The sequence below is a fragment of the Cebidichthys violaceus genome, unplaced genomic scaffold (genome assembly GCF_023349555.1).
Source record: "Cebidichthys violaceus isolate CVI_PGR_0920_01 unplaced genomic scaffold, fCebVio1.0.p SCAF_85, whole genome shotgun sequence".
In the NCBI taxonomy this organism is placed as follows: Eukaryota; Metazoa; Chordata; class Actinopteri; order Perciformes; family Stichaeidae; genus Cebidichthys; species Cebidichthys violaceus.
Window position 1 is genome coordinate 208,899 of NW_027176970.1, and position 17,049 is coordinate 225,947.

Genomic DNA, 17,049 nt, shown 5'->3' on the forward strand with positions numbered 1-17,049 from the left:
ATATGCGATACAATGATTTTTTCCGAAATACGATACTATAATTTTTTTCAACATGCAGCTAAATCTGAGAAACTTGGCAAATAATGCATGGGTACATACCACCAGAGACAAGTACAAAACATATTTTCATAATCTGGGTAAATCAAATCTTTAAAGCATCTATAATAAATACTCATTTGGTAGTAAGTAAGTACAATAGCGCTTTCCACAGACAATAGTCACAAAGTGCTTAACAGGAGTGGTATTTTAAAGAACAAAAGATAAATAATACAATGTGACAATACAAGGGCCCCTAATTTACAAAAACATTTTAAAAACATAAAACACATTTAAGAAAAGGCACAATAAACAGTAAAATACACAATAAAAACTTAAACTAAAATGTTTGTGTGTTAACTATGGAGATAGAATTTCATGTAATTTATATAGTAAGCTTTAGAATTCTAGTGGGCATATTTAAAAAAAATCGACAGAGCCAGTCTAACTGTTTCCCCCGTATGATCTTTATGCTATTCTAAGCCTACCACCTCCTCTTGGTCCATAGTCAGCTACATCATGAAAGTGGTATTTCTTTAGGTAGCAGATATCCTACATGACTTTGCAGGACAACTGATAACCTTGTGATGGTTGTAATTATTGTCCATACATCTCAGTACGGCATCAAGTGAACTTGAATCCAGTTTGCCTCTGCTGCTGCTTACTGGTTCAAAGATAACCACAGATTTTGCCGAGCTGCTTCCGCAGGAAGAAACGCTCCAGTGTTTGTAAATGCTGCATGACCTTCTCTCTTGTCTCAGTGGGATCATGCTGTGCAAAGGAAACGCGGGTTGATTAAGTTGACCTGGGTGTCAGTGGAAGGGAAGTGTCTATGTATCCTCCTTCACATGTGATGGCTCCCTTGGAGAAATGAAGGCTTGGTTGAAGAACAGTATTGCATGTACAAGAGCCAGTATTATATCCAACCACCCAACTCATGCACATATTAAGCTCCAATGATCTGAGGAACAGGGATACACATGAATTTCAGAGGAGCTTGACAGCTTTTAAATCACAACTGTATTTGATGATGGTGTATGAACATTAAAATAACTATTTACTGAAGGCTGCAACCAAAATTGTACACAGCAGTGTTCGCTGTATGAAAGTAGCGCAGAGCAGCAGCCATGATGGGGCACACTAACACGCACTAAAAGGCAGGAGCAGTTGGCCCAGATATGGAAACAAAGCACAGAGAAGCTCAGATTACAACACACAAAGAGGGAGAGCGACTTCATTCTCCGCTCAGGTCGACATTACTCCACTATATCTTTACGTAGCAAAAAGTTTTTTGCTGAGCTTAAAGGGATAGTTTAGATATTTTGAAATGGGTTTGCATGAGGTACTTATCAATAGTCATTGTATTACTGTAGATGGTGGCCGGCACACCCCCAGTTTGGAAAAACGGGCAGAAATACAGACACAAGAGCAAAGAAATATACAAACTACAATATACAGGGGCAGCAGAAAAACATTTTAGCAACGAAAAAGAAAGGCCCACCTAAAAAATGTGAAAGCTGTTTTAGAGTATGCTACATTTAGAGAATTTTCTTTGATTAATCTTGCTGTCGGACAGCCCTAGTTGATGGGGAAGTTAACTGAACACCTGTTAACGGTACACCTGTCTCCTTCTCCAAACTGGGAGAATGCGGACTACCGTCTGCTGTAGGTAATACAATGACTATGGACAAGTACCTCATACAACCCCACTTCAAAACATTCAAACTATCATTTCAATGCTGAGTATTTTATAGAAAACTTTTCAACTAGTGTTATCACAATGTTCAATTTGTCAATTACTTTGGTTTATGACATTCACATCAGGAATTAAAATGTTATTGTGAGCATGTTGGCATGCTGATGTTAGTATTTACCTTAAAGCACCACTATGCCTCACAAAACTTCTTGCATCATTGTAGGATGTTATCCTTCGTTACAGAGATTGTAAATTAGGATTGATCTGTTTATTATACAGCCTACAGTCAATGGCTTTGATTGGTTATCTGACATAAGCAAGCTAACATTAGTATAATTTCAAATGTATCATATTACTTAACTCCGTAAACCATAAATAGTGCCTCTTTGATTTCTATCTTGTGGGCCAGTTTTAATGAAATTTACTGAATAATTATATTTTGTCGTAAATTGCCGAGAGTAAAAGACCGTGTTTGTATTTATCTATGAGATTTTCTATACAACAGTTGTAATCCTACCTCAGAAAGTCTGCAGGAAGCATTGAGGCAGGAAATCACAGACACCCCCTCACACAATAATAACTAACACTGACGTATGACTCATTCACAAACTACAGGAAGGCAAACAGTGCACACATTGATACATTAACGGCACACTAACAATAACAATCTTTCTGTTGAAAACATATTTCTGACACACATTCTTCATTATTGTCTATCTCACAAAGGCTGCAATGTCACAATGTTAATACTAGAAAAAAAAAGAGCAGGCAATTTCAAATAAAATCTGACTATTTGTATTTGGAAAACTAATATTGATACAACACCATAACAATACATTCATCTCCAGTATACCCTTGTGTCAGGAACTTTTGTCAGTGGTTTATTGCCTTTACCAACGGTCACCATATCCCACAATAATCTGCAGCATTCAAGGATTTTCAGATGTGGCATCTAATCCCTCCTCAGTATCACATTATGACAATATAACCTCATCAAGAGAAGTGGTCAAGGGCATATTGGAGAGGACATTTGAGAAAGAAGGATCTCTGTTCTATGTATTAGTATGTGAGTCTGCTGAGTGAGCTCCTCACATAAATGTGTTGATGAAAATCTCAAGCAAGATTATTCATGTTTAAATTGAAATATCACTGATAATAATTACATTATGTAATATATGATGTGGAAAATCCCTTGATATATGGCCATATTGTCCCAAAACCTCATTTCACCGTTTGAAAAACAGCCATTTGTCAGAGGAGTGTGTGCGGCGTGGGTTGACTGATGTCTCCATACATACCAGGATACGTGATTAGAGAGAGAGTTATGGCCAGTGGTTACAATCTCCTGCAGGTAAATTTATGGCTGACATATAATGATGGCACACTCAGCTGAGCCCATAGTAAATCGAAGACATAGTCTTCTTCTGTCCTTGAGAATTCTGCTCAGTCTCCAAAAGCAGGTGTACCTTAATCTATTTAAGCTGCTGCGTTCAATAACTGGACAGTCCTGCATTGATCGATCCTAATCTACTGCAAAGTCCTGCCTGTAACAAACTATATGTTTTACTTTCTTAACTACAACTTGCTGCCAACAATTTCTTACTGCCAACTGCTTACAGTTTTCAAATTCATGTGGTACCCAAAATGGGGGTTAAACAAGGGTAGTAAGATAACTCTGAGGAGACGCAAGATAACGGGAAAAAAATATATATTTTTGCCACATTTTTCAAAACATATTTTTCAGGACTTTCTTTGAAGGGGAAACTTTTCAGATTTTCAACCAGCTTCATATTAATGAAATGTGCGGTGTATGTGCAAATGAGAGCCCCCTGACTATTTTCTGGCAATAAGAAACATTAGCAAGCCAGTAGAAAATCTGTAAAATTTCCCTTTAATATTTACTTTTTACATGTAAATTACAGGATCATTTCACTTTTAGGTTAAGCTGGTCACAGCTGGCGATCAAGGATTGCAGTAACAACCCCCCAAAACTGGGAACAACTGTTCTAGTTTCCAATTTCTTTTGAATGAATTTTACTTGCCTTGCTGGTTCCTGTTTATTTCCATGCATTATGAAAGCCATCTATGGAAATTTAACAATTGGTAAGCCATCAGTCCACGTCAAGAGTTTTTAAGTTCCATGTTACGAGTGTAACTGGAAGTCCCAATCTGAAATAACAAAGGTACCATATGCGGCCCTTTAAGTAATGGCTCTGCTACACACCATAAATGTTTCGTGATCTTATACCATCTTTTATTTAAGAGTTTTGGGATTTTACAATCACTAGAACTGAGAGACCAAAGACTCTTTGAATTTTGGATACACACATTTTTTTTTATTAATTTGTCATAAAACAAATACAAACAATATATCTGTGATTAACTTCTTTGATTGCTCACTGGAAAGCATCCATTCACCGTATAAATGTAAACTTGGATAACTAGTCTAAATATGCGATCTGTGAGATTTTATATATATATATATATATATATATATATATATATATATATATATATATATATATATATATATATATATATATATATATATATATATATATATATCTCTCTCTCTCTCTCCAGCTGTGTCGTCTTCTCTGAATCTAAAACACTTTGAAGTGTCAACATACCACCCTAAGGTCATGGTGTTTTTACCATCTTGCTTCCACCCATCAAATCTGTTCAGCTGTGTGCAGACAGACTGCAGGGCATGTGTGCTGTGGGTTTGTCCTGCGACTGACCCATGACTTAACTTGCTGTCACAGGGATTGAATGGCTTGCCAGCAAGCAGCTGTGGCTTTTGTGCCACAGTCAGGCCTGTGGCCCTCAGTCCAAGTGTCTCTCTGCGTGAGAGACATAATAGTGTCACTGTTGTTGGTGCTAAAGAGCCCGTTTGTCGATGTTGAAGATTTTGACAGAGTGGTCGGCGCTGGCGCTGGCAAGCTGGACCCAGGAGTTCTCCTCCTCAAGTCTCTCCCCCTCTCCGTCAGTCTGTCCATCCAGCTTGTTGTTCTCGTGACCTACTCGGCCGGGCCTGGGCCTCCAGCGGAGCCTCTTGACTGTCAAAGCGTGGCTCTGTCTGCAAGAGTACATGTGATGAAAGGAAACAACAGAATATACCTGGACGACAGGGAAATAACTTCACAATCATACTGCAATGTCTGCCCTTCTCAAACACAAACTCAAACTTCTGTCACCCAAACTTGTGAGCAACAAAAGTATGGTTGTGAGCAGCACTGAAGCTTGAGGAACAGAGGCCTTCTCGTACAGAGATACCTGCCATAAAATTCACTTCCTGAGCTCTACAGAAGATGACTCGCACATCCATTGTGGGAAACAACGCACGCCTAAATACACACAAGTACCAGCGATGCCCCCCCCCCCCCCCACCAGCTGCTGCCCAGCTAAAAGGAACATAGCCATTCAAATCAGGCTGCCTGCTGCCTTTTTTTTCCTCAATACATAACAGAGAGCTTCTGCCATCAAACTCAAGCCACACTACTGTTACTGTGACCCAATGCACTATTAATATCTACTACCAGGAGCCATTGGAGGCCTTTCAAAGTTGCATGTGCTTTAGATGAACTTTGTTTGTGTTGTAAGGATACGAAATGTCCGTTTCGCCACAGCTGCTCCAGTCGTGTACTCCAGCAGGCTCCTGGCCAGCGCTCCACCTGTACAGCAAGATCCTGCCGCCCTCCAGGCCCACTGCAAGCAGGTAGCTGTGGAAGAGACCAAAACATACACACACAAACTCAAGTCAAACCCTGAGGCAATGGCCTAGAAATAAAATTAAAAATGTGAGCAAAATTTTCATACATCAGCATATCTTTGACTATACTACATATTTTAGATACTTTCACCACATTAAATTCCACAGGATTCAAATGTTTCATTTTGTGTTCAATGTTTAAAAGGAAGAGCTTCTTTATACTACTACTACGACTACGACTACTACTACTACTACTACTACTACTACTACTAAGTCTGTATTTATATCAATACAGTCAAGCAGCCCACAATGGCTGACCTAAGGGAATATTGGTGCATTAGACATTCCTAATATCAAATAATCTGATGTTTAAGTTAGGCTTCTGCATTGTGACACAATGATACAGTTGTGGTCAAAAGTTTACATACACTTGTAAAGAACATAATGTCATGGCTCTCTTGAGTTTCCAGTTATTTCTACAACTCTGATTTTTCTCTGATAGAGTGATTGGAACAGATACTTCTTTGTTACAAACAACATTCATGAAGTTTGGTTCTTTCATGACTTTATTATGGGTTAACAGAAAAAGTGACAAAATCTGCTGGGTCAAAAATATACATACAGCAATATGAATTTGCAATTTTGGTGACTTAGAAAGTTGTGTCAATGAAATGAGCTTCATAGCATGGCCTCTTAACTTCTTGTGAGTGATTATGAGTGACTACAGCTGGTGACTTCTCTGAGGCCATTTAAATAGGGCTCATTGGATACAAACGCCCACAAACGCTACAATGGGAAAGTCAAAGGAGCTCAGCATGGATCTGAAAAAGCCAATCATTGACTTGAACAAGTCAGGAAAGTCACTTGGAGCCATTTCAAAGCAGCTGCAGGTCCCAAGAGCAACAGTGCAAACAATTGTTTGTAAGTATAAAGTGCATGGCACTGTTTTGTCACTGCCACGATCAGGAAGAAAACGCAAGCTATCACCTGCTGCTGAGAGGAAATTGGTCAGGAGGGTGAAGAGTCAACTGAGAACCACCAAAAAGCAGATCTGCCAAGAATTAGAAGCTGCTGGAACACAGGTGTCAGTGTCCACAGTCAAGCGTATTTTGCATCTCCATGGACTGAGAGGCTGCCGTGCAAGAAGGAAGCCCTTGCTCCAAAAGCGGCACCTTAAGGCTCGACTGAAGTTTGCTGCTGATCATATGGACAAAGATAAGACCTTCTGGAGGAAAGTTCTGTGGTCAGACGAAACAAAAATCGAGCTGTTTGGCCACAATGCCCAGCAATATGTTTGGAGGAGAAAAGGTGAGGCCTTTAACCCCAAGAACACCATGCCTACCGTCAAGCACGGTGGTGGTAGTATTATGCTGTGGGGCTGTTTTGCTGCCAATGGAACTGGTGCTTTACAGAGAGTAAATGGGATAATGAAGAAGGAGGATTACCTTCAAATTCTTCAAGATAAGCTAAAATCATCAGCCCGAAGGTTGGGTCTTGGGTGCAGTTGGGTGTTCCAACAGGACAATGACCCCAAACACACATCAAAAGTGGTAATGGAATGGCTAAATCAGGCTAGAATTAGGGTTTTAGAATGGCCTTCCCAAAGTCCTGACTTAAATCCCATTGAGAACATGTGGACAATGCTGAAGAAACAAGTCCATGTCAGAAAGCCATCAAATTTAACTGAACTGCACCAATTCTGTCAAGAGGAGTGGTCAAAGATTCAACGAGAAGCTTGCCAGAAGCTTGTGGATGGCTACCAAAAGCGCCTAATTGAAGTGAAAATGGCCAAGGGACATGTAACCAAATATTAGCACTGCTGTATGTATATTTTTGACCCAGCAGATTTGATCACTTTTTCTGTTAACCCATAATAAAGTCATGAAAGAACCAAACTTCATGAATGTTTTTTGTGACAAAGAAGTATCTGTTCCAATCACTCTATCAGAGAAAAATCAGAGTTGTAGAAATAACGGGGAAACTCAAGAGAGCCATGACATTATGTTCTTTACAAGTGTATGTAAACTTTTGACCACAACTGTATATTCAGTATTGATTTGCAGCCTTAGTATTTAAATTATCCTTGCTCACACTAAGATTGTGCTTATTCATGACTTCTTCTATACTTCCTTGTGCCTTAAAATAACTAGTAACTTACATTAAAACAACTAACAGTTTTTTTCTATGACCAAAACAAGAATGCAGTGCTTGAAGAGAAAAATTTATTTAGTTGCTGTGAGCCATTTTAGTCATTAAGTAACTCATTTCCTCAACCCTTCCTAGACAGAAAGTCTGCTTTTGACTTTGCCGAAAATAATTTCTTGGTCATTGTAAGTTTTCTCAAATGAAATATAAGTAAAAGTCAAGTTGCAGTTTCCATTCTTGTCTGTTCAAAATAGTCTGTTCAGATAGTATCGTCCAGAACCTCAATTCCGTGACGATTCTCTGGGCAAGATGTTTAATAAATGATGCAATGATTAATAAATGATTTGACTTCTATGGACCTTTTTATAAAATAATTATCCCTCAGGTCCCTCCCAATCCCACCAGGGATTTTTTGTCAGTGGGCCAAATCCAAAATGGCCACTGGCGCTGTCTTGACGAATTAACTTTTGAACCACAGCATCTACAATCATGTATGAAGACACATTTTTTGTGTAAGCTAACCACCAGGAGGACAACAGTTTGACGTTATAACATCATTTTGAACCAGAAATCCAAGATGGACACCATTCAGTGGAGTGAAAACGTAACTTTTGAACGAGAAGATAAGATGTTTTTCAGTGAAAATTGTCTAAAAAGACACCTTCTTGTCTCATCATTCTAGTAGATAATGACATTACATTAGTAGAAAACCACCAGATCTGTGAAGGATAAGGCAAGATTTGGGTGATAAGATGGGATAGTCATAAAAGTCATAGTATAGATTTACATTAAAAAAGTCATGACAAAATATGCCATAAAAATGCCACAAAATCCTACAAAAAAAAAATCTAAGTATAGTGAATCATAGAAAAGTCATAGCAGTATACCATAAAAAATATGAAAATCATAGTTTAGTATTTAATAAAATCATAAAGTTATAAAAAAGTAAGAATATATTATTTCATAAAAAAGTCATAGTATTTCATAAATAAAATTCATAAAAATTCAGTAGCCTATAGTATGTCATAAACTTGAATTACCGCCCTGTGGTTGAATGTCTTTACATCCATGTCTGTCTAAAATGTCACAACTTCATTAGTTATCGTTTTTGTGTAAAATTGTCATGAAAAAAAAAAAAAAGTTAGGTTCATAGATTCTTAGCCTTTGACAACAAAATACTAGTTCATCCAGTTCATCCTCAAATCCAAAATAAATGTTTGTGCCAAATTTGAAGAAATTCCCTCCAGGAGCTCCTGAAATTGAGTGTATTGCATACACAAAAATAGTACGGACGGACAACCCATAAAACATAATAAAAAACACAATCTGCGTATGTGTGTGTGTGTGTGTGTGTGTGTGTGTGTACCTGTTATTAGAGCAGAGAACAGGGCAGAAAGCCACAGCAGTAGCAGAATCTCCCACATCCAAGATGGACGAACATGGTTTAATCTCAGGAGGAAGTACAGAGTCTCCAGAGTCCTCTAATATGCACGGCCCCCACACTATCACCTGGACACATACACAAAAATCGATGCTCACTACAAAAATGCATTCATTACATTACTACCTCAATATGCAACCGTCACCTTTAAAGGAAAGACTTACCTTCTTGTCCCGACTAGATGTCACAAAGTATTTACTGTCTGGGCTCCAGTCACATGACCAGATGATTCGGCTGTGTACGGCTGTGTCCTTCCCTGTGTGTGCATACAGCGAGAACCGAGGCTCTGCACGGATACAAACAAACAAGTCACACTCAAAATGCTATTATCAATCCCAACACTACTTATCTGTTGTCACATTTCTCTGACACTTCCTTTTTGGTGAGCTGGTAGTCAAACTTTGTGTCATGAATAATGTAGCATGACATCAGCATGTCTAGATCCCTACCTCACTACTCTGGAGCAACAAAGGCTCTCCTGAGCGACAAATAACCAACCAAACAAGACAGAAAACCTCATTCCAGCCCTTCACTTCAGTCAGTTTTGGTTTATGACCTGCTGCTGTTTATTTCACCAGCCTAAGTCATTTCAGGCCCCTGATTGTTTTTCTCCCAGAGAGCTTGTTTGTATGCTGGTGGCAGCTGCCTGTCTGCTGCTCTCCACTGGCACTCATACAGACACACACATAACCGAACGGACAAGTACACACAGCCGTGAAACCTCAGTGTTGCCATAAAAGTCTGATTTAACCACCATGTTGTGTCTATGTGCTCATAACACTCTCACCACAAAATACACACATATTTGTAGTTGTGTTGTTCAGGACGCAAAGGTGTTAGTCCATTAACACTCATTTGAGGACCACGATGGGCAGGATAGGCCGTTTAGTCCAACCTCACAGAGATGGAGACGGACAAAGTAGAAGAAAAATTAACCCCATTCAGTCAAGACGCAACATGCAAAATACATAAAAAGGTAAGAAAGCAGCACATAAAAATACTACACAAACAGCTGTACAAAAAGGTTAAAAAAACGGGAGAAGAAAAAGGTAACAGTGTCTGGGTGCTTGACCGTCGAGGGAGAGGAAAGGGAGGAGGAAGAAGAAGGAAGGACGACGTAGTTGGACAAAACAGGTGAGAGGAAAAGAAGAGGTGAGAATGGAGGGAGTCAGTTTGTTAGATCAGCTATATCTTTGTTTAACCTTCCCTGGTCTGTGAGACTGTGTGTGTGTGTGTGTGTGTGTGTGTGTGTGTGTGTGTGTGTGTGTGTGTGTGTGTGTGTGTTCTTCACAATCACCTTGAGTGATTCAGCAGCCAACCAGAACAGACGGAGACCCCTATCCTCAAATCCCTCCCTTTCTCTCTCACAAACACCACCCCTGCCTCTGTGTAGTCCACTATACAGGCAAACAGGAAAGTGCAGCACTGCGTATCCTCTGTCGGTGCCCATTAAAACCATCCTGAGCAGCCAAAAGAGCTGTAAAATGCATTACCAGGTGCAGGTAGGAGGTAATCCTCTGGGCTTAAACGTCGTGTTCTGCTCACCTTGGATGCAGGATTGGGTTATTTGTCCGAGTCAAAGTGTGGAGATTCTCTCATATAAACAAACTCTACAGGAGCACACTCTTGTTTACAGCAGGGGCCCTGCAGGACGTGAATGGAAAGTGGGGATACACAGATCCCACTTGTAGAAAAATTGTGGTAAAACATGGCCGACTCCGTGAACAGGACCGGTGTCATGGATATGAACAGCTCATTCTAAGCTAAGGGAAAGACAGATTCTTAGTTTTAGGTCACTATACAATAAATCTCCCTTAATCCTACACACTGTTCCTTTAAGAGTAGCTCTCAAGTGATCACATGATTGATCATATATATGTTCAGAGCAGGAATAGTTTTATCACTGAAAAGGATTTACCCACCATCTATTATATTGTTCAGGTTTTTTTTTTTAATCCTTACATTTTACTCTGCGCTGTTATTCTGCAATACGTGGTTTAAATTTTCAAAAAGGGTAATTGTATTTTTGTGACATCTCTTGTCAACATGTTGAATTTAAATCAAACAATAAGATATATTGATAATGTATTAAAAAGGATTAAAAAATGTATTATATTATAACAAAATGGTTGAAATGGAAACTGGAGCAGTAGCAGCATGTAGGTGGAAGAAGTACATCAGAGAAATGATATAATAAGGGGATTTTGCACCATATTGACATGTGCAGACAATGACTATGAGGTTATTTTATGTTCAAATCACATGCAAACAGTAGGCTATAATATGAGAAATAGAGTTTCCACGGGACTATCTAGGGTTTGAGAAGAACAAGCCACTACACTACTATTATGATTGTATTTCTTCAAACAAGGGTTGCACAGCTCTAGAAATGTATTTACAGCGTTGATAGTTTCCTTCTTTATCTCATGTCAAAGCTTTGCTGCACCTACTATCCAAAGAGTACGTGCAATAAAGATATTAATAAGTTATAGGGGGGAAGTTAGTGAAATTCAAATTGTGATCAATTTACACAAAAATGTATTGAAAACATGGTTTAATTTAATAAATAATCTTCCTTTATTAGCTCATTTTGGACTACTTTCAGTCAATGCATCACTTGTTTGTCTCTTCATAGTATTAATTAGGGGAGTCCTTCTAATCAGGCCAGCTTGACTTGGAATTTGATTTGGAACAAATCTGCCCAGTGGGTTTACCTTATTTTAATTAATTTGTCTTAGGGGAGCTGGTGTTGTCTGCCAGTGAGGCTCCAATGTTGTCTCTTTGTCTTGTAATTTATTCAAACACATTTTTTATTAAGCTAAATATATTTGAAAAGCCCCATAAATAACTATTAACTCATCCTGAGCTGTGACAGCTAAATAAATTCCTTTAAGGTGGACCCCCTAATTAGCGACAACTCCTTGCCCCTTCTCACCTGGACTTTCAGGTGTGGGAAGGTTCCGTCTCCATAAAGACCAGGTGCGATCCCGGGAAACAGCCAATAGGAGTTGTGCATCGGGGGAGAAGGCCATCTGGGTGACGGTGAGGGTGTGGCACGGCAGCGTCTGGAGCTGGCGCCATGTAGCTGTACTCCACAGCAGAACGGCTGCATGCTCAGCTTTAGATGCCTGGAAAAACGGATTTAATTAATTTATCTACAAAGGAAAAATGCTTTAAAAAACCTTTTTGAAACTTGAATTAGTTTTCTTTGTCTTTTACTTTGTGCACTCATTTCTCCTTATTTTATATATTTACTATCTCCCCTTTTCCTCCTGTAGCACACTTCTGTTTTGAAAAATACTATAGAAAGTTTATTTGCTCTCTCCTTTCTGATCAAATACCCTTTGCTGAGGGTGGGTTGGGGGGGGGGGGGTTATGGGGTCTCTGGCCTCAACATTTAATCACACCGACCTTGCATGCAGATGCCACCACCGCCCTGGCGCTGTCTGAAGCAAGACAGAACATCTCAAAGCCGTGGCCGTACCTGTAGGAGACAGAGGAGGACAATCCTACAGACATTAATTATGAACAGGATTCAAGCTAACAGCTGTACTGAATATGTGGAAGGACAGACAGGATCTGAAAGAGAGACGGGTGAAGGGGGGGGGGCAACAACAAAGAAAGCGCTCCCAGACTGACAGTAAATTAAGTATTCTCTTCCCCGACAAGCTTCCAGGCTCAAGCCATCGCTGCTTGCTGACAGGTAAATAAGCAGACAGAGTGTGAAATTAAAATACTGATCTGCAATGACTGGTCCTTCTCCCGCTGACAGAGATGAACAATGATGATGCTCCGGCTAATCAATCGCAGCCTAATTAGTTTTAGCTTGCCGACCATCACCTGCTTGTTTTAAAATGTCAACGAGTCAACAAAGTGAAATCACAGCCTGCAACTCAATGGAGAGAAATTCCTCCCCAACCACAAAGCTTTCAAGCGCTGCAGCAATTTGGCCACGACACAGAGTATTATTTATGCCACAAAAATAATTTGGGCACTTACTCATTTTAATGTTTTTATTATGCACTAAACGATTCAAAGGGGTGAAGCCAAAGGGAGGTAGAAAATGCTTTTCAACACACACACAATGCCCACACCTCGAACAAATGGCCCCGCCATACGTCATGTTTATGGCGGATTGACAGGTAAATGGATTTAACATTGGCCACAAATGGAGGCAATATATTTAGCCTAAAGAAGGGGCTCATGGGATGGCAAGAAGCTGATTGGCTGATGAATACGAGGAGGGAGACAAACAGGGGCTATGGGAAGTTCATCATTTTCAGTTACAATAAACCCTTTGGGCAAACACAAACAAACAAAATTCCATCTGGAAATGTTGCTTCATTAAGAGTAATATGGAAACTCTGATGTCTTTATAGAGAAAGTAGGTATGAAAAAAGAAAACATGTAGTGGGATTGTTATTGTATCACGTTTCAGGACTCTGGCTATTGTTTGTGCCAGTAGGTAAATTAAACTAAAGACAGGCTGAGAGGTTTTGGGTACGCTGTTAGCAGAGAGACATTCGGATACTCACAGTTTCTGGACCTCAGGCCACAGTGTGTTCTGGAGAAGATGATCCTCTGGTGGGGGCTCTTCACACACACACACACACACACACACACACACACACACACACACACACACACACACACACACACACACACACACACACACACACACACACACACACACACACACACACACACACACACACACCTTTAAGATCGTTACATAACTGTCATTTGCAAGGCCCTGAAAACTGAGCTGTTTTAAAATTCAAATACAACCAGTTTCCAATTTACTAAATGAGGATTACACCCAAGTGGCTATTATAATTTACCTCTTTTAAATCCCTGTTCTTTTAACCCAAAGAGCGACAGATATAAACCTGAATGTGTGTATGTGATAGGCTTTCAAATCAAAAAGGGGAAAAAAAGAGAGACGAAAAAAGTGAACTAAAAACTACATGGAAGACTGAAAACACGATTGATTGCCTGGAGACAATGTTCTCTCACATTCACATACAGCCTCTTTCAGCATTTAGCTTGCACGAAATCCTCAGCCCTGAAACTTGCCGCTTTTCCCAAAAAAGCTATTTCAAAACAACTGCAGCTTTATCTCTGATTCTTAACGGCTGTTGGCTTTGAGGGGGATCAAATATAGCCCGGTGCCAATCTTCTCCTTCACACCGCAGGCTCTGCACAAGCCTGTCCTGCGTTCACGTTGCATGTAATTGAAAGCTACACTCCTTGTGTTTTACTTGTTGGTCATCGGCTTCCCATTTTGACTAATTATGAATTTGTCTCCTTGCCCGCAGAAGCCAATCAAAGGAGTGAAAATGCATTGTTAACAACAGTCTCTGCACTTTGCTCCCTACATAGCCCGGGGTTATCGATACTTAAACTTTGCAATCACATAAGCCTGCTTTCTAATTAGCATTGCAGATTAAGGAGTGGCTTCAATCATGCTGATGACAGCCCTTGAAACCCTCTAGCCCAGGGGTTTTAAAGTGCCAAGCTACATTCTCTTAATTTGACTCTCATCCATTTCCCATCTGCCCCTTCCCTGCAACTAGTTTCTCAATTTTGCTTTTGTTTCTTATACTCTTCTTCCTCTGTCACATCAACTCAATGGCATTTCCATTCCCAAACCCATACATTTTATCCTAGAATATTCTATTTTGTAATAACAGCCTTTTGCTTTTACTCACATCACCTTTTCCTGACATCCTCTCTTCCTCTTTATCACCCACTACCCTTTTCCTCTCATCCCCTCTCTAGCTGAAATACCATCAGCCTCCAGCAGACCTCAGGCACTGTGGGAGTACAGCATGGTGAGAGCCGTAATGACTAGCTGTCCGTCTGGCTACGCATAATTGTTTCTTCTAAGAACATTTAGCGACAGGCAGACTGGAACTCTTAAATGTGTACCAAGGCTGCTGAGTGGATAACAATGAGGACTATGATTCATGCTATGGAGGGGACAGAGATGCATTTTGGCTCTTAAATTATTCATCAGGGAGGTTTAAATTAAAGGAGGGTTTACGGAGATGACCACAAAATCTTAGAAATGATCATGTTATGTCGGAAAAATACTTGAAAGTGTTGTTTTTGCAGGTTTACAGTACCAGTCATGATGAGCGGGTGAAAGTAAGACTCCTGGTATTGATCAGATACACTGTTGAACTGCCCCTCCTTTTCATTGGTTTTTGGGGCAAGGTCACCTGTAAATTGAAATGACATTTCTGTAAATGAATTTGACCATTTGAATACTACATTACATAAAATGAACAAAACTACTAAACAAACCCTCCATTTAATATGACACAGCTGTCTCAAACTGCTGTTTGGAGCTCATGAAAATTGATCATCAAATAAAACTTGGCCCCAACCCTGAACGCTGGTACACTTGGATGTGGAGCTGAGCAAGTATTTTACCTTGAAATACAGCCTTGTTGGACAGACCCAAGGCAGGTGTGCTGGCTCCTTCTGGAAGGTTGGCAGAGTCCTGGCAATGAGCAGATAAATTAATGGACATAGAGACACACACACATCAATAACTGTGAAGAAGTGGGCCGTCCCCTCAGCAAATCTTAAGGTTGGAAAACAAAGTGAGACTACAAAGAAAGTTTGACCTGATCTTTAAACAGACGGCTCTATAAGGTGATGGACTTAATCACTTGACTATATCTACTAATGTAATAAAAATAACTTGAAAATATTATAATAAATAGTCATTCAATTTGGCACTCACACTAGATGTCAACAGCTTTTCTCTTGAGGTCCCAGAGATGTTAGCAAAATTCTCCACGAAATTACGAGGTGCTTGAAACACTCGCAGCACCTTCTCGTCAGCTCCTGACACAAACTGAAACCTTCCAACCATTGCCAGACACTGCATGTCGTATCCATGGATCTGTGGCCGTGAGATTTCATGCCAGGTTACCTGCAGAGTGAAAACGTGGAAAGATATTATAAAGATGTAGGTCTGGTCGTGAGGATCCCAACCAGCTGCATGTAGCTGCCAGGGGAAGCGTTTCAATAGATCTCTGACGTTGTGGAACTGTGTTTCTTGGCTCTCCATCAAGGAGTTTGCAGCCAAGCCAAATACAACATCGATTCTCTTGTTCAAATGAAACATTTCCAGCTTAAGATGCTGAAGTGTTGTTACAAGAGAAGATTGAAGGCTCCAGTGCAATAACACCCGCATGATGTGGCAATATTGCAAAGTGGCATTGTCAATAATGTAATGAAGACTGGAAGCTTCATTATGTTTCTACCTGAACTGGATGCCAAACTGGCAACAATTTCATCTGGATAAACCTGAGGTGAAGAAACAAGTGGGCGAAGGGTTTTCTGAAGTACTCTTTTTGCGACCAATCAATCCCTGTATCTCAAGTCATGATTCCTTCCCTCGAAAATAAATCACTTCTAAGAAACTCTTTATTATTAAGTCACAACCTACTAAATTCAATCAGGAACATTTCCTTAACATATTTTAGCAAACTCGACAAGTAGAATATATATTCGGTGCAGACTATATCCCAGAAAGGTTAATACAAAGGGCCGGTGTTGAGAGGAGAGATGCATACTAAGTAACTATTGCTCACAGCCTGGAGAGCAGAAGAAGAAATGGAGAAGCCTAAATCCTTAAGTCGACATGCTGATGCCAGGTGTGTGAAAACTGTCTTTTATATTTGTCTCATGAATAAAGAAATGTGGTGCGGTAGCGTTTAATCTACACATGCTCATTTTATAAAGAGGAAAAGCAAACCTTCTAACTTGTATTTTATTCTTTAAGGAAAATGAACTCTGATGTGTGTGTTTCATTAACAGTGTATTCCCATTATTCCTGATAGGGGTGAATGATATGATGATGATATAGACAGAGATATTGCTCTAGTCTTTATAAAAGGGTAACTATCCCTTTAATATCTATAATTGCTTGAGGGCATCGAGGGTAATGATGCATCACTGAACTGGACCATTTTATGGCAATATTTGATTTATAGAGTACAT

The 17,049-nt window shown here is 39.8% G+C and overlaps 1 protein-coding gene across 3 annotated transcripts in view; it reads right to left on the reverse strand.

The window, feature by feature from the left end:
* Positions 1-4,302: 4,302 nt before the first annotated feature.
* elp2 (elongator acetyltransferase complex subunit 2) overlaps positions 4,303-17,049 on the reverse strand; it is a 32,437-nt gene continuing 19,690 nt past the window's right edge. For all 3 annotated transcript variants that reach the window (XM_068702538.1, XM_068702539.1, XM_068702537.1), the window contains exons 13-22: positions 15,785-15,976; positions 15,469-15,538; positions 15,159-15,254; positions 13,566-13,623; positions 12,442-12,514; positions 11,966-12,158; positions 9,195-9,316; positions 8,956-9,098; positions 5,341-5,454; positions 4,303-4,811 (exon numbers count right to left, since the gene is read on the reverse strand). In XM_068702538.1, coding sequence (XP_068558639.1) covers positions 4,613-4,811; positions 5,341-5,454; positions 8,956-9,098; positions 9,195-9,316; positions 11,966-12,158; positions 12,442-12,514; positions 13,566-13,623; positions 15,159-15,254; positions 15,469-15,538; positions 15,785-15,976 — 1,260 coding nt within the window. In that variant the 3' untranslated portion in view covers positions 4,303-4,612. The remainder of the gene's footprint in view (positions 4,812-5,340; positions 5,455-8,955; positions 9,099-9,194; positions 9,317-11,965; positions 12,159-12,441; positions 12,515-13,565; positions 13,624-15,158; positions 15,255-15,468; positions 15,539-15,784; positions 15,977-17,049) is intronic.